This window comes from Cervus canadensis, chromosome 29 (assembly GCF_019320065.1).
Source record: "Cervus canadensis isolate Bull #8, Minnesota chromosome 29, ASM1932006v1, whole genome shotgun sequence".
In the NCBI taxonomy this organism is placed as follows: domain Eukaryota; kingdom Metazoa; phylum Chordata; class Mammalia; order Artiodactyla; family Cervidae; genus Cervus; species Cervus canadensis.
Window position 1 is genome coordinate 26,778,718 of NC_057414.1, and position 17,471 is coordinate 26,796,188.

General features: G+C 52.3%; 1 protein-coding gene across 2 annotated transcripts in view; it reads left to right on the forward strand.

Moving 5' to 3' along the window:
- Positions 1 to 17,471, forward strand: part of PKNOX2 (PBX/knotted 1 homeobox 2) — a 289,557-nt gene that overhangs the window by 201,752 nt on the left and 70,334 nt on the right. For both annotated transcript variants that reach the window (XM_043451879.1, XM_043451881.1), the window contains 2 exons: positions 3,066 to 3,174; positions 16,753 to 16,892. In XM_043451879.1, coding sequence (XP_043307814.1) covers positions 3,088 to 3,174; positions 16,753 to 16,892 — 227 coding nt within the window. In that variant the 5' untranslated portion in view covers positions 3,066 to 3,087. The remainder of the gene's footprint in view (positions 1 to 3,065; positions 3,175 to 16,752; positions 16,893 to 17,471) is intronic.

A 17,471-nucleotide genomic window follows, 5' to 3' on the forward strand; every position in this document is an offset into this window, starting at 1 on the left:
TCTCCAGGCAAGGATACAGGAATGAATTGCCATTCCCTTCTCCAGGAGATCTTCCTGACCCAGGGATCGAAACCAGGTCTCCCACACTGCAGGCAGATTCTTTACCATCTGAGCCACCAGGGAAGTCCTAGACTACTCTTGCCATCTCTCTTTAACCCCCAGGTAGGGCAGTTCACCAGCTGTTGCAAACATTTCTAAAGTGACCCTACTTCCCATCCATTGGACAGTGAACAAAAGAATGCGGACTAAAGAGTCCTCTTTTTAGCCTCAGTCTTCCTCCTTTTGGGCTTCTTGTGCTTTGCCTTCATGATGACTTTCTCATCTGTGGAATAAGGTGTGTGTATATACATATATAAACCCAAACGCGAGGTGGAAGGGAACTGTGGGTAGGCTCAGGCAAATGCAGCCCACAAGGCTCCTCTGTCCATCCTGGAGTGGGTTAGCCATTTCCTCCTCCATGGGATCTTCCTGACCCAGGGATCAAACCCATGTCTCCTGCATTGGCAAGCAGATTCTTTACCACTGAGTCACCTGGGAAGCCCAGGAGGGAACTAGTTACCCCTAAAAGGGGAGGAAAATCTGCCACCAAACTCTGCCCCCAGGCTCCCCCTTCTGGAGGCTGCTGGCCCTCCAGCCCCACAGAGGTTTGCTTTTTCTGGGCAAGGAGCATTTAAGATTGATGCTCCCCAGAAGAGATCCTGCCTTCAGGACCAGTATGACCTATCCAAAATTACCCTATCTGCCAGAGTCCCCAGAAAAGCTGAACCTAGCACACCCTTGAAATGCCCGTATTTCCTTTTTTCCCTCCAGCTTTTCCGAAAAAGAGCGATTCCATGCCCCTTTTAATATCTCAGAGGTCTTCATTCTTCAGGTTCTTTCTGATGTCTCAAGGAGTGTATATCCTATGCCCTGCCCCCCAACCCTTTTCACTCCGCTCTCGCCTTTCTGGGATGTTTTTCACCTTCTGGACAAGACCCAGCCATGAAAGAGGCATTGCTTTCTCCGCCTGCAGAGTTAGGCTCCACTTGGGGCTTCCTTCCGAGCCTCTTTGCAGAAGTAGAGCCTGGGTCTCAGTGCCTAGTGCGTGTGAGATGGGGTGACCTTGGGTGCTTTGTCTGCAAAGATGACCTGGCGGTCCGTCTCAGAAGTGAGGCCAGGGTGGATGGGGTACAAGTTCAGTGAGGCCAAGAGGCATTCCCTGCAGTCTCGGGTTTTCAGCACAGGAAGTCATCCTTCCCTCTGCCTTCTCCAAGGGAACCTCGATTCACTGCTCCATCACCTCCCTCCCTGGGGAGAAGGCCTTGCCTCTTTTCATCTGTCCCCTCATCCCCAGCACAGGTCTTTGCAGGTAGTTGACTCTTGATAAACCTCTGCTGAATGAATGCCTGGATTTCCAGGACTTTCACATGTGAACTTTGGGTCAAACCACACCTGGGAGTTTGGAGACTTGGGTCAGCGGAAGCTGATCTTTCCTCCACTTCCTGAAAAAGAACTAATACAACAAGACATACATACACACACACACTCACTCACTCACTCCATGTAGGGAGAATTCAGGGATGTGAACATTTTGGAAGGCCTTGCAGAGGGGGTGTTAGGAGGACATCAGGGAGGAAGAGGATGGAGCCCTGAGGTCCCCAGGGAGAGGGAGGAAGCGGAGGGAGGGTCTGACTGTCATGCTCTCCAAGATCGCCTGCTCCTGAGCGCCCTCTGCCGAGGAGGAGGCCAGGCCCTGCACTTGGCGGATGTTCTCAGGAACCCCCGTGTCCCTCGATGGACAGGCCTGTACTGGGCAATGAGCCGTGGTTTCCAGCTCTAAATATTTCAGGGCCTCTCCTGCAACTGAACAGCTCTCTGAGCATTCTGTTTCCTTGGGTGGTACAGCCAGGCTGGCTCCGCTTACGGCACCACCTAGTGACTGAAGAAGAGACCTGGAGGCCAATGGGGGCAGCTCGCTTTTGGGGGATGGGATGTGGTTGGTAGAGGAGAGCAGTCCCCACTGGGGGAAATCTACAGATCTTGGTTCCACCCTGCTTCCCAAGCACCACCCCCTCCCTAAACACACACACATACACACACACACACACGTCTGTCCTCTCTGCCTCTGCTTCCTCCTCTGTAAGAGGACCCTTGGCTCCGAGGCTCTTCTGGCCCCATGTACGGTTGAACTCAGAGTTGAACACAGGGTGAGGAAAGTCTTCTTAGTAGAGTGTGCAGGCGCGTTCATGCGGCTGTGGCCCCTGTTCCCTTGCCTCTGTCCCTTCCTGGAACGCCTCCAAGTGGTCACCTGGGGCTACCCGCTCCACCCTCCAGCTGGGGCGGGGTCGGCGCCCCAGGTCCCTTTCCATCACTAGTGGGTGTGGTGAGCACAACCCCGGGGTTACTGTGGTGCTGGGAGACTCCTGGGGCAGGGAGAGGGGACCTGGAAATCTGGAACTGTGAGGGCTGAGGCTGCTGCTTCTTTTATTTTTTATGCAGAAAAAGTTAAGAGTGGCTTTATTACTTTGCCAGGCAAAGGGGGAACACAGTAAGCTAGAGCCTCAAGAACTGGGCCCCCGTCCCAGGTGAACAGGGAGAGGTCATACAGTCAGGCAAGTGTATATGATGAGGACCAGCGCTGAGGTTTCTGCCCTGAGGGTATAGGGCGGCTCCGGGAGGCCTGGGAAGGGACAGCACCCTTGACCATGGCGTGCCCACGTGGCCTCCAATTCCCCCTACCCCCCCCCCGCCCCAGTGCTGCCCCGGCCCAGGCCCCCTCCCGACTCCCGCCTCTCCCCGGGCCCCCACCAGGCCGGAGCTGGTGCTGAACAAAAGCAGGGCTGCCGGCTGCCCAGGTTGTTTTACATGTGATTTGAATATTGTTTCTTCCAAGTCCGAACTGCACTGGCAAGCCCTTCCCTCTCTAGGCTTCTCCCCTTAACTCTCATGCACGCCCCAAGGGCTTCCAGCCTTCGCTGTATCTGGTCAGTCCCCGGGGGCCCGGCCTGGGCACACACCCGGTGGCTGGTCCCCAGGGCTCCCTGCGCTCGGCGATTAACGGTGCGGCCCCCTCTCTCCTGCCACAGGTCCCCCATGTGAATCCATCCCATGATGCAACATGCCTCCCCAGCCCCCGCTCTGACGATGATGGCCACGCAGAATGTCCCGCCCCCAGCCTACCAGGACAGCCCACAGGTGAGTGACTGACAGGCGGCGGGGATGGGGGGCTAGGGGGCCCGGAGGACTTCCCGGGGCGCAGGGCAGGGCCAGGCCTCCCTCAGCTCTCCCCCTGCCCAGCCTGGGAGCCTCTCTTCCCAGACTCCCTGAGAGGAGTCTTGCACTTGGCAAAGCACCTGGGCAGCTGTCGCCTGCATCAAGGACCCGGCACCCCAAAGTGCAGCACCCACTCGTGGTCCAGTGCCCCTCCCCACCCCGGTTCCCGCTCAGAACACAGATCAGACAAATGCACCCAACCCCTCGCTCGGGGAGACCCAGCTCCAAGTACATCGAGTCTGTCTTTGAGTGTTTAGGGAAACCCTTGAATAGAGGGTCCCTCTACCAGATCCCTCATTCACTGGTCTCTGCCTGCCTATGGGAGGAATCTCCCTACTCTCCAGGACTTCACTCAGTTTCTATCCAGAAAAGGGCCAGGACTATTTCTCTACACCCTCCCATCCTTTCTTCTGGTTCCCAGTCTCCATAACCGCAACCCGGACACAGCAGCCCTAAGTCCTTCTGAGATGCCCTCCTGCAGGAGGCACCGGCCTCGCCCTGTATTCCTGTTCTCTCCTCCCCATCCTCTGGATACCTGGCCCAGCTTCTGTGCGTCGGGCTCCCCAAGTCCTTGAGACCAGTCCCTTCTGATCTTTAGTCCCCTGTGTGTGCCTCCCTCCACTCTGGGTTCTTTGAGACTCAGAGTTCCTGAGGCTGTGTGTTCACAGGAGTCTCCACCTTCACACTCTCCTGTTTTCTCAATTATTACTGATCGAGTCCCTGTAATGTGAAATGCAGCCAGCTAGAACTGAACTGAATTCCTTCTTTCATTTCACGAAAGTGCAGCGAGCCCCTACTGTGTGCCAGGTCGTCATTCCCATTCTGTCTTGATCGCGGGTCTTTGCCCTGCGCGGCCGTCCCTCGCTCATTAGCATTTCGGACACAGCCCTTCTCCTGACCACAGGGGACATCTGTGCTGCGTGGACAGGATGCAGAGATGCAGGTGCAGAGGGCATCGCCTTATGTCCCAAGGCCCTGCCACCCCAGCCTGGTGTGAGCCTGTGTGGCTGCCCTGTCCACCCTGTCTCCCCCACCCACAAAACGACCACTTGGTCCAGCACATGGACCACCTCTGACTCCTCCCCTTGTGTAAGTCTGGAAGCGCTGACCTCCAAGTGCACGTCCCACCCCTGCTCCTGCTCGTCATCTCTGTGTTCCTTCCCAGGCTCACCCTGCGCTGACCTCGGCTTCAGCCGACCCTCTGCTCATGTCAGTAGCTTCCCATGAACGACTGTGGGCTGGGCTTGGCCTTTGCACGGTCCCCCTGTTTGAAAGTCTCCAGGTGTGTAGCTGTGTCAGGGCCTTTCCCGCTATGGTCAGAACTAAGCATAGAAGGAGGCCTGAACCGGCCTTACGGGGGCGAGACACCATCCGTCCTCCATAGACCAGACCCATCCCCTGTCTGCTCAGGGCGTGCCGGGTACTAATGGGTACTGATACCTGAGGGTATTAATGAAGAGGCAGGAACATCAGCTCCGTTTCTTTTGTAGCTGGATGATGCTCTCTAAGCTCCACAGTGGGATCCGGGAATGACATCAAGACACTGCTTGTGTTTAGCAGGTGGTGGGTGCCAGGGCTCCCATCCCCATCCCCAAGATTCAGGGACAGACCAGAGTTGGGCGGAGAGGTCAGGGAGCACCAGATTGGCCCAGCTGCCTCCCTGCCTCCAGCCCCGCCCCCTGGTTTGCCTTCCCAGGCAGCTGGGAGAAGTTTGAGTTTGGTGGAGGAATAGCAGGAGAGCTGCAGCAAGGGACTGTGTTGTTCAGGAATGCTGATCCCGGTGGAGTGAGGTAGAGGGTACAGCTGAGAAGTCATCCATCCCAGGTGCTGAGGGGGGTGGGGGAGGTGAGGCTGCAGCCCTATAGTGCTCAGCCCCCCGCCTCCCGAAGCCACCACCAAGCTGCTGTAGCCTTTTAGTGGGGGAAGGGAGGCTCCAGCGCTCATCTGAGGCCTCCGAGCAGAAACCCAATGAGGGGGCTGTCCCAGGGCTCTCTTCTCCAGGAGCCACTGGAATCTCGCCATCAAAAATACTCACATTTACAGCAGAGGAATAATTTTCCACAGCAAAGCCATATCTTCTTGTAACCACAGAAGTCCAGGGGTGAAGTCTCAGTGTTCATGGTAAAGTGACCAGGCCAAGGCCTGGGGTCTTTATGGCCTTGGTTAGGCCACTAGGCTGTGGCTAGATTCCCATGTGTCCTCTCTGAGCCAAACTGGTTCCCAAGGAAACTGACCAGGATGAGTGATCACAGGGAGAACTTAGGGCATGGATGGAACGGGTGGGATAGAGGAGGTGGGTGAAGACTGCAGGGCAGAGTCTCTGGCTCACAGGGAGGGGCTGCTCTCCCCAGTGTGCTAGACTTTGAGGCCAGTTGGCTTTCGGGGGGCCCTTCTCCCCACTCTTCGGGGCTTCTCAGAGTGGCTATCATGTGAGCATGTCTTCCATGTTGGGTTTTCAAGCATGGGGAACTTTCTCTGGTCCTCCTGCCTTCTTCCCTTTGTGCAACCAGGGGCTGAGCCCTGCTTCCCAGAAGAAGCCTGCTCCATTGCCCTCATCATGCTCATCATCCTGGCAAACCAGCTGCTTTCTGACACTCCATGTCCTCAGGAAAGCCCAGCCAAATAGCATGGGCCAGGCCCACAGGGTATCACTTCCAGAACAGGGTCTCTCTGGAAAGGGTCCCACACTTCTCCATTCCTTCAGGTCTAATCTCATTACCTTTGGACCCGATATGACTTGCCTTTTCAAGGCCTAGACCTCTGAGTGCATCTCTTTATCACCTCTTCAGAAACCCAGTTTCTTCCATGGGCAGAAATGGACAGTCTTTGCTACAAAGTTCCCAAAATGAAAAAGGAAGCGAGAAAGCAGGGCCCGTCCTCTGAGACCCATGCAGTCGTTTTAATAATGTTCCCGTTGTGCTAAGGGCTAGCAATACCGAGCATAATCTATTCAAATGCACAGGAGAATCTCGCTTTGGAAAATTAGGAATCTGCATTAAAAAATTCCCAAGCCCCGGACCTTCTTTATAATAAATTAGGAAAAATTTTTTCAAGGCAAATTCTTAACTTGGCAATTTCATTTTTGAAGTTTGGGGAATAAAGTTATTAAAAATGAGGGAGGCTTTTTTTTCTTCTTCTTCCCATTTTAGTCCAGAAACATTCATGGTTATGGCTCTGTGCTATTTGGGCACAAGCCAAGTGGTATAACAGTTAAGCAGCTTCTGGTCCCTCAGTTCTGTTCCCGTCCATCCTAGAAAACCCCGTGATTACTTGTAAGAATGTCCCTCTGTGTTCATTGTGCACTGAAGACCGACCCTGAGTTTAGAGAGTACAAAAGCAACAACCCACTGGGACCCTTCCTGTGGCCTGCTTCCTCCTTCCTGTGGCTCCCTGTTGAATTCTATCAGAGCCACAGCGCCCTCTGCTGTCCACCTCCAGTACCTCAGTTCTGGCGTGATAACACCTGAGTCCTGGATGCAGATTCTCACTTTATGCCCCAAGACGTAGGGCAAGTCACAGGTCTGTGGAATTCTCCGATAACTTTAATGAGGACATTGTCTCCAGAGAGACCTACCTGGATGCAAACAAGGTGTGTGGTCCCTCCATTCGGGGCCCACATCACTCTTCATCCTTTCACGTCTCTGCCTCTGCCTGCCCATCTGTCACCTGGACTTTCCTACCCCACTGCCCCAGCACCCCTACGGATACCTAAGGGATCCTCAAAGTCATGTTCTCTGCTGTTACTCCCCTCTCCCGGCAAGCGCCAGTCCAGTCTTCCTCCCAGAATTTTCCTGGTAACATAAGCTCCCTCTCACCCATCCAGGCACATACCCTCCATCCAAGCACTCTTTCCACCTCTGAAATGTCATTCAAGTTCTCCCATTTCCTGTAACACCCCGTGGGCAACACCACCCACCCACCAGAGTTCTCGCTCTGTGGCTCCATCAGCAATTTTAGGAAACTGACAGCTTTACTGGAGAGGCAGCAGCTTCCCCACCCTCCACCATAACACCCTCCTCCCAAACTCCTGCGGTCAATAACCTCCCCCCACCCTTCCTCAAACACAGACACATACCTACCGTTCTACAAATACCTTTGCCCTTGGCTTATAGGCAAGACAAATATTTTATCTGGTCTATTTGTGTGTGTGTATTCAGCGTTTAGTACTCCTCTGCGTGTCCCCAGCTTGTCAGCTGCGTGAGCATTTGAGTACAAAGCAGAAATCCCGGTGGCCAGTCTGACCCACTAGGCACAGTGGCAATGGATGGGGGCACTCTTGCAGTTTGGATTAGGAGCCAATTGCTCTGCAGGTAGCTAGGTGCTTACATAGTGTGATGTCATGATAGGGGGTATTGAAAGAGTTCTGGCAATTCACCAGGGATGCAGCCTTGTTATTGACCAGAGGCAGGCAAGACAGACAAAGTCAGAACTCTCAGCTCAGGACCCGGATGGGAAGCTCACTTCAGAAGGGAGTCAAACCCTTGTTTGAGACTCCTTCCCCGGCCCCCTCCATCCTCCTGCCACCCTCAGAACCAGGAGAATGGTGTTCAGCACGCTGTGCTGGGAGATGAGGGGTCCAGATCATGCTACCTGCCCCCTCCGCCATGCTGCACCAGAAAGGCTAAGGCTGGGCCAGCCATGTCGGGGGAGACCAGACCTGTCTCTCTTGCCCTCTGAGTAACTTCTTTCCCTCCCTGACCAGGCATCCTGCCCTCTCTGGGCAGGGGCCAGGGGAGCAGATATCTGGGGGAGCTGGAAGGGCTTTGATCAGTCATTAGTATCCCCACGCTGGTTTCATTAGGTGGAGGGGGATGGGAAGTGGTCAGGGCCCCTGGCTGTGAATGCCCTCCTCCATCCAGGCCATGCAGCTGGGCCGGGCAGAAGCGGGTTCAGTTGTTTTCACACTTTACATTCCTCTCATCCCTTTATGGGTGGGAGCCCCCTGCCACGCAGGGCCTTCTGCTCAGCTGCCGGTGAGGCACTCTGCAGCTTTAGAGTTAATTCCACAGCTTTGAAAGCCTCTTCTGTGGCTGTGATTGACATCTCCCTTTGCCCCTGGGGCCAGTACCAGAGGGACCATATGGGTGACCTGCCTTCCCTCGCTTTGACTCATCAAAACGGACTCTTCTCTTTCTTTTTTATTTTCTGCTGGGCCTTTCTTCTCACTGTGCACAGTGACCTCTCTCCGTGGCCTGCTTGGGCCACCCATGTCTTTCAACAGGACATGTTCCTGAACTCCAGCTCACTCCAGGCCTGGATTCCTCATTGTGGCAAAGGCGAAAACAGCCTTCAGGTCCGTCCATGGGGCCTTAAGTCTCACTTAGGAGACAGTGGCCTAGCAACAGGATTTTGCTAGAAGACACCCATGCTCTCATGGCCTTATCTAGGGTTTTTATTTGACAAACTTCCTACCTGAATTCTTATATTTACCAAAAAAAAAAAAAACCCTCAGATATTTTATTGTCTATCCTCTTGCCTACAAGCAGGATGAGCGTTCTCAACAGTGACAAAAATAGTTGATGGCCGAAGTACACAAAGCTTAAAATAAATCAGGGAACAGGTGATCCGTCAGCAGAGGGCCTAGGGAGCTGGAACCTGCCTTCCCTCCCCACCCCCCTTTTCCAGTTGATCTTCTAGGAGCTCGGATATCTGTGGAGCTGAGTGGGATGGGGGTGGGTGAGCACAGCTCTGAGGTCTGTGCTGTCCTTGGAGTTTGTGGTCTGGAGGAAGAAGAGTGAGCCGACTCAAGTCAGCGTGGTAAAGTAGGAATTCATCATCCTAGGCCAGTCCCACTCCACTGCTGATGAATTATACAAAGTTGGACAAGAAGTTTCAATCTTGTTTCTGGCATTCACTCAACCATTTAATAAATACCAGGGGCTTTCCATGGGTCGTGCAGACCCTGTGCTATGTGCCAGGGACACATGTCCCTGCCCTAATGGGGCTTATGGTTTACTGGGGGCCTTTCTGCATCAGTAAAATGGGAATAACTTCTGCCTTCCCTGCCTAACAGGGCAGCTGGGAGTGTGGGTGTGAAGGGTAGCATGCTGTTTTCCAGCTTTCTTTCGGCCATGACCCGGACATTGATTTTTTTTTTTACTTGATCTCTGTACGTCTCTAGTAGACAAGACTGGATTGAACTTTAATCACTCTCCTTTTTATTGGGAACACAGTAGGGATATCAAGTATGTGTCTCTAGCTGTAAACACACTCCCTCACACACACACATACACACGTACCCTCAAGGGCCTAACTGAATTCACTGTTGTGGAACCATTATACAAGCAAAGGGTCCTCCAGGGATGGAGGGAAAGATGGGGAGAAGACAGTGCCTGTGAAAGTACATGAAGCTGGGAAGTGAAAGACTTGGATCCCAGTGCATGGCCTTCCTCCCTCTAGCCACATGTCCAGTCACCTCAGCAGTTGCAGTCAGGGTAGCAAACACTTTCAAGTTTCATTTTGTAAACCACTGCCTACAAACCCTTTTAAAATTAATTAATTGCTGAAGACCTCCATTTTACACCACAAAGTAACTTCTTTCCGTGGCTTGTTCTATCTGGTCGGTCCTGGGATCAGAAGGCAGGTACCCCAGGCCTGCTGTTGCAGGAGCCTCTTTGAGCCAAATGGGCTACCCTCCTGTCCTCCAGCCCTTCCTCTCCTCGAGCTGATTGAGTTGGGGCATATTTGGAGGAACCAGGCTTGACTCCTCCTGGCTTGGATCCCTAAGCCTTTTAACACGCCACTCTCTCATTTTCTGGGCTTCTCTGGTGGCTCAGTGGTAAAGAATCAGCTTGCAATGCAGGAGATGCAGGTTTGATCGCTGGGTCAGGAAGATCCCCAGAAAGATCCTTCAAGAATCTACAAGAATACTCCAGTATTCTCACTTGGGAAATTCCATGGATAGGGAGCCTGGTGGGCTACAGTCCATGGGGTTACAAAAGAGTCAGACACGATTGAGCATGCATGCTCTCATATCCTCATTCAGTCAGTGATTCAGTCATTTCACAAACACGCCAAGAGCCCATGGGAGCCAGGGCTGGTGATGGAAGCTGGACTCCAGTCCACTCGGGGAGATGGATAGAAGAGGGCCTGAAGTGTTATGGAGTTTAAGGTCCATCACCCTATGTGCAGAGGAGGCGGGGGATGGGGCTACCTGGTCAGGGCTTAGTTGCTCAATCATGTCCGACCCTTTTTGACCTCATGGACGGTAGCCTGCCAGGCTCCTCTGTCCATGGGATTTTCCAGGCGAGAATACTGGAGTGGGCTGCCATTTCCTTCTCCACATAGACAGGGATGTGGAGAATTGGGACAGGCTTCCCGAGAGGGCTGACGCTTCCTCCAGTTGAGTCATGAAAGAGAGGTGTGTTCACACGTGGTCAGGGGGGATCCTGGAGGGCAGGGAACACGTCTGTTCTGTTCACTGTTGTAGCCCCAGTGTCTCAGGCAGAGTGTCCACAGCATTGATGGCATGCAGGGGTGACCGGTATGGGGCGGGTGACACCAGGCGGGGAAGCTTGGACCTTTTCTGCTGAGGAAGCCATGGGGGTGGGGGCATGTCTGGGCACCCCCACCCAGGAGGGTCTGCTGGGGGGTGGGGTGGGGGAGGGTTGCCATACCTGAGATGAGGCTGGGCCAGTGAGCAGGTCCAGTCCTGAGCACCCTGTGGGCTGTGCCCTCCCCCCAAAACCACCCATTGTACCCCCTTCTGCCTCCCCACTGCTCAGGCCAAACCTGATATTTACTAAATGGCTTCAAGCCCTGACCTCACAGGTCCTTGGACTCCATCTAGGTTACCAGGAAACCAGATCTGGCCTTTTGTTTGTCTTTAGTCACTCAGTCGTGTCTGACCCTTTCTGACCCCATGTTCTGTAGCCTGCCAAGATCCTCTGTCCGTGGGGATTTCCAGGGAAGGATACTAGAGTGGGTTGCCATTTCCTTCTCCAAGGGATCTTCCCGATCCAGGGATCAAACCCTGGTTTCCTGCAAGTCTTCTGCGTTGCAGGAGGGTTCTTTACCGCTGAGCCACTTGGGAAGCCAGATCTGGCCCTCCTGCCTGCCCGCCCCCCCCTCCCAAACCAACCCAGCCCTGCTGGAGCCTCAGCAGCCCCTAGTGGCCGGGCCTGTATTCTCAGAACACAAGGCTTCCCTGGCCTGGTGGGATGGGCAACCCTACCTTGCCAGGTCAGACGAGGGGGCGTCCCCCAGGAGTGCTGTCTGGGCTGAGTCGTGGTGGGGAGGTGCAGACCTTGGTGGCCCAGCATTTGCAGAAAGCACCTGTGGGAGGTCCCCGGGTATATTTATCCAGTCCGGTGTCAGTGAGCACCTCTGGATTGGGCAGGGGAGCACCTCGTAAGCCATGCCAGCGTCCTCTGTTCGTATTCGTGGCAGACTAGACTGTTGAGGGGCTGGATCTCTAAGCCCCTCCAGATTCTGCCTTCCTGCCTTCCTACACACACACAGCGTACACCCCCAACTCTTCCCTTGGTGTTTTAGGACTGGGGCTGGGGCATCAGGAACTTTCATCTCACCGTGTCACAAATGGAGAATCTGGGCAGGGACCTTTAGCTGGATCAGGATCAATGCAGGGCTGGGTCGGAGCTGGTTGATAGAGGAGAGTCTAGCGAGTCAGAACATCTGTGGGATGCTAGGAGAGGCGATGGGGACTGTGGAAGCCTGTGTGTAGGTTCTGGGCTCAGTGGTGCAGCTCACCATGGGCAGACCTCTGGAGAATGCTGTCACCCATCCCCATCCGCTCTTTGTATCCAAATCTCTTCCTCTTTTTAAAAAATATTTATTTATTTGGCTGTGTTGGGTCTTAGTTGCAGCGTGCGGGACCTTTCACTGCGGCTCGTGGTCTTGGTAGTTGTGCCGCATGGGCTTAGTTGCCCTTCGGCATGTGGGAATCTCAGTTCCCCAACCAGGGATGGAACCCACGTCCCCTACATTGGAAGGCGGATTCTTAACCCCTGAGCCACCAGGGAAGTCCCCTGCTTTCTTAATCAAGGCTCACAGCCTGTCTGGGTAGGATGTCCAGGGCTTTCCTTGGAGGAGGGCTCCTAGGCTGAAGTGGCCATTTCTGGGACCCGCTGGGGACATACCAAGTGGCCTCAGAGAGTGTAGTCTCTTCACTACAGAACAAGAGAAACTTACCTGGAGAGAAACTCTGATGTTAGGGATGTGCTGGTAAATATTTAACAACCGGCTCTCAGGGTGGGGTTTAGGGAAAGGATTTGATTTGCAACATTTGTCAGTTTCCATGGTGTGATTGCTCCCACCATGGCCACTGTCAAGCTGTTAATGTGATTATCAAACTTGCAAAATTCCCGAAAAATTATCATTTGGCCTTTGTTTACCAGAGCAAGTGATCTCTGCCCTCCATCCGTGCAATCTCTCCCAACAGCTTCTCTTTTTTAGGGCCAGAACCTCCTGCCAAAATCTCACCACCCAACACCCTCTTCCCCCTGCTCCCGGGCCCTGAGACAGCTATGGGCCTCTTCCTCTGCGCTCTGGTTCTTGAGAAATGGGTGTCTCTGGCTAGAAAAAGAAATCTATTTGGAGATAAACACTCATTCTCCAAACCTGGAGGAAATGTCAAAAGTTTGCTGACTTGACCCCCAGGAGCTAAATAAATCTGAATCATCGTCCTCCTCAGGCCAGCTCCCCGGTTCTCTGAACCCCAACAACAGCCTCTCAACTAGAGCCTCTTGGGATGCTGGCAATGACTGCTTTTGATTTACGCTTTCCTCTAGACCCCAGCAGGCCTTTCTGCCCCATTTTTCCCTGAAGTCCTGCCTAGAAATGGGAGGTCAGAGGAAAAGGAGCCCCTCCCCTCAGCCCTCACGCTCCTAGAAGCTCATCTGCATAGGGGCCCCTTGTGGATTCCTTCAAGGACACAAGGAAATTCACCCTTAGAGGACCAAGCCGAGCAGAATACACCAGTCCACGTGTATTTTGCTCTTGAACGAGCCGTGCCTTGCTTTTTACAAGATACATGTTCTGGAAATCTTGTGTTTGATAACTACAACCACCCTCCATGTGGGAAAAACTTTAGAGTTTCCAAAGCACTTTTACACACTGTACATCATCTAATGGGAGCCACGTGCCATTGCTGGGGGTGGGTAGTGATGGTATAAGCATCATCATGGCATCCAAGCCTCTCACCGCTATTAATAGAAGGGGCTTCCGGACTTCCCTGATGGTCCAGGGGTTGGGAATCTGCCTGCCGATGCAGGGGATATGGGTTTAGTCTCTGGTCCAGGAAGATCCCGCGTGCAGTGGGGCAACTAAGCCCGTGTGCCGAAACTACTGAAAGCCCAGGCAGCACAACTACTGAGTCCGCACCCTAGAGCCCATGCTCCGCAACAAGAGAAGCCACCGCAATAAGAAACCTTCACACAACTAGAGAGCTGCCCCTGCTAGCCACGACAAGAGAAAGCCCCCGCACAGCAAGACCCAGTGCAGGCAAAAATAAATACATAAATTTTTTTAAAAAGAAGGTGCTTTTTCAGATAGCACCTAAGCCAGCCCAGCCAGTTAGGGAGCTTCCACCATCTCCAGGTGAGTCTCTGCTTGGCCCCTGTGCCAGTGGAAGCAACTTCCTGGAGGCAGTGCCTCCCAGCCTTGGAGGGCTCAGAGGCTTGGAAACTTAACTATTTGGGTCGAGCCCAAATGTGCTTTATGTTTTGCAGGTTTGATGCATCGGTTGTAGTTTGACACTTTTGAGCACACAGTACAGAACTTACACAATCTAACCCCTGGTTCAGGGGTTCAAAGGGGTCTCACATGTCCCTCCATCTCCCGCCCATTCCCCCTGATCTTTCTTAGCATTGCAGATGCCTGCAAATATTCCTCAGAATCCCTTCAGCAGCCTGGTCCACTCCCCGCTGAGTATACCTTCATGCACCCTCTCAGTTTAGTGTGCAGGGCTGGAAGCTCTGCATGAGCCACGCCTCTGCTCATGGGTCCTCACAGAGCATCAGTATAATGGTTTGTTTGTTTGACAGACATGTTACACTTTGGATAGACTGAGCCTGCTGTCAACTGAAGCATGCTGCTAAACCACATCTCCCCTGTTCTGTACTTATATTATCGATCTTTTTTTTTGGCCAAAGTGTTAGAAGTTTAAATTCCAACTTATTAGATGAGAATTAATCTTATTAGAATTAGTACATTGCCAAAATCTGTAAAAATTGTTTGGATCCAGGTTTCATGTCACCCATAAATTTGTCAAGTGTTTTTTTTTTTTTTTTTCTAAGTCACTGATTAAAATATTGAGGAAGAGGGTCGAGGAGAAAGAATGTAGCATTTCCCAGAAGCCTTTCTCCTACTGACATCTCTCCTTTCATTATCATCCTTTGGGTGTAGCTTCCTAATAATCCACACAGTTGTCCACCAGGCCATGTCTCCACGTTTTCCATGAGGAAATCACGGGAGGTCATTTACAGCATCTCTGTCTACTACATCCTCCTTCTCTTTAGCATGTTAAACCCAGTAAGTGGGCACTATTGTATCAGGCATTCATCCTAGCCACCCCAGTGCCTAGTACCCAGTGGGGACTCAAAAAGTATTGGGAAAATAATCAGTTGCATTAGTGAGTGAAAAAAAAATGATCCGAGTCAATGTGAAGTTTAGAAGTATTTAGCATTTCTGATTCCACCTTATTTCTGTATTTTGAAGATTAGAACAGCGTTTGTTTCTACTTTCTCCCTTGTTGTGCATGCTCAATCACCCAGTTGTGTCTGACTGTTTGTGGCCCCATAGACTGCAGCCCTAATACCCGTGAATCCTCAAAGGACACCGGTTTGCTTACAGATGAGAAAGTAGGAGCTTAGGAAAGCTGAGGGATTTGCTCTAAGTCAAAAAGCTATTAGCAGGAGACAGTAGGAGTCAAGTGTGGTACCTCGCTGGCCTCAAGGTACTGTGATGTTCTTGTCTAGCCTGTTAGCACTGAGTTTGAGAAAGCTCCCCCAGCTCAGCCAACAGAGACAAGACTATCTCTACCTAACAAAAAATGATGAGGAGACAGTATATTTCTTTTATAGTCTCAATTTTATTTACCATCAGTCACTCATTCATTCAATAAATATTTGTTGAACATCAGTTAGTGCTAGGCTATTCTAGGCCCTGCAAACGCAACTGTTAATCAGCCCTCTTTGAGCTTAAATTTGAGTTGGAGGTGGGAGAGAAAATAGCAAGTAGTGTAGTGTCTAGTCCAAGGGTTGTGAAATACAGGGTCATGATAAGGGCTGTGAAATGAGGCAGAGCCAGGGGAGAGAAAGGGGCAGAGGGACTCTATTTTACTCTGAAGATGTGGCATCTGACAGATCTAACGAAGAAGCTGAGACAGCGAGTGTTTGGGGGCCGCTGGCACCACCAATAATGAATTCGTGGAAATACCATACTCTCTTTTAGAAAGCAGGGACCTAGATCATATGATGAGCTTTCCAGCTGTAAAACATCTGATTCTTTCAAGGTGTGTTCACTCTTTATTCCCTCATTCATCTTCTCAACACATACCAGGCATTCACTCTGTGCCAATTGCGTGCTGGGGATGAAGGGGTGAACAAAGTGTTATCTCGAGAGGCAGACAAGGATGTCAAGTCCCAAGAGCAGAGGGGATGAGAGCTGTGAGGCACTGTAGATGGGCTGGAGGAAGGGAACAGTTGAGGCTTATCACCACACATGATGTTTCAGGGATCCATTTAATCAGAGAAAATAAAAGCATTAAGTTCTGTAATGATGGTTGCCAAAAAATTTAAAGCCATTTAATCATTTCTTCAAATGAGATCTTATACAGAAAGTCCAATATATTTTTAAAAGGTGCTCTGATTGACATAAACTTGGGACACCTTCCAAGGCATGTAACATAGGAGGAAAAGTACTACTCTAAATATTCGTTAGAGTTGAGAACAGAAATCTGCTCATTGTCCACTAAAACCTGCTTATCTTCAAGTGCCCAGGTAAACCAAAATTTGCAGAACACTCAGTTATCAATCAAAACCATTAAAACAGTTACCTCTGGCTTACGTTAAATGGAATAAATCTTTGCCCAATTGAGAACTGACTCAGCTAATTTTTTCCTGCCCTCCAAAATCATAGAATCAAACGCAGCACTGCTCAGTTCAGCCCAAGTGACTCGTAAGCGAAATTTAAAGGGCTCATCATTCAGTTTTTTTTTTTTTTCCCCCAGCTTCTGGGCAGAGGCCACCACCTTACTTTGCATTAAGAACTATGGCTTTTAAAGTGAGCTCACTTCAGCATCACTTGGTTTTGGATGGTCCAGAACTTTTCATTCTCCAGAACTTTCTGCGTTGAAGAAACGCCCTCTCTCTGCCCACGGTAGCACATGGACACATGGGTGCTCATTATAAGCTCACATTACTCTGTACACTTTCTCTTATCCACACACACAACACGGGATGAGGTAGACCTCACGGCTCCAGCCGGGGAACCAGTGGTCCTGGTCCACTAACCCACACCTCCTCTCTCTTGTCTCTGCAGATGACGGCGACCGCTCAAGCCCCCTCTAAGGCCCAGGCTGTCCACATCTCCACGCCCTCGGCTGCTGCCAGCACGCCCGTGCCCACTGCCCCCATTGACCCCCAGGCCCAGCTGGAGGCCGACAAGCGCGCTGTGTACAGGTAGGAGACACTCGGCCAGACCACACTCAGAAGCCCCCAGGTAGCCTCAGGCCCAGCTCAGCCTGAGAGATGAGAGTGCTGGCCCGAGGGTGGGCTCATGGAAGCCAGTAGCCAGGGCTGTTCTCTCCCCGCTTCCCTCTGAAATCACCCCAGAGAGCCCTCAGCTGCCCATGCAGGGTGGGCTCCAGATTCCTGGAATCATCCAGGGAGGGAAATGCTGCCTGGGCTCTGTCTTCCAGGAGGGGCCCTCCCCCACCAGCTGGGGAGATGAGTCCCGATGAGCATCAGAACGCCCCCACCCCCACCGCCGCTCAGAGCTGCCTCAGGACTGCCCCGGCCCCAGTGCCCATTGTCACCTTCACTCCCACACGCACCATCCAGGACTCGGTCGTGAGCAAACTTGAGTCCACCTGAAAGCCGCTGGGAGGCTTGTTAGAACACGCATAGCTGGACTCTGTGCTCGGAAATGCTGAATCAGTAGGTCAAGCTGTAGGAAGAGGACATGAATTTTTAATAAGCATTCCAGGTGAATCTAATGCAGCTACCGCTTGGCCCATGCTGTGATTCACGGCCGACTTT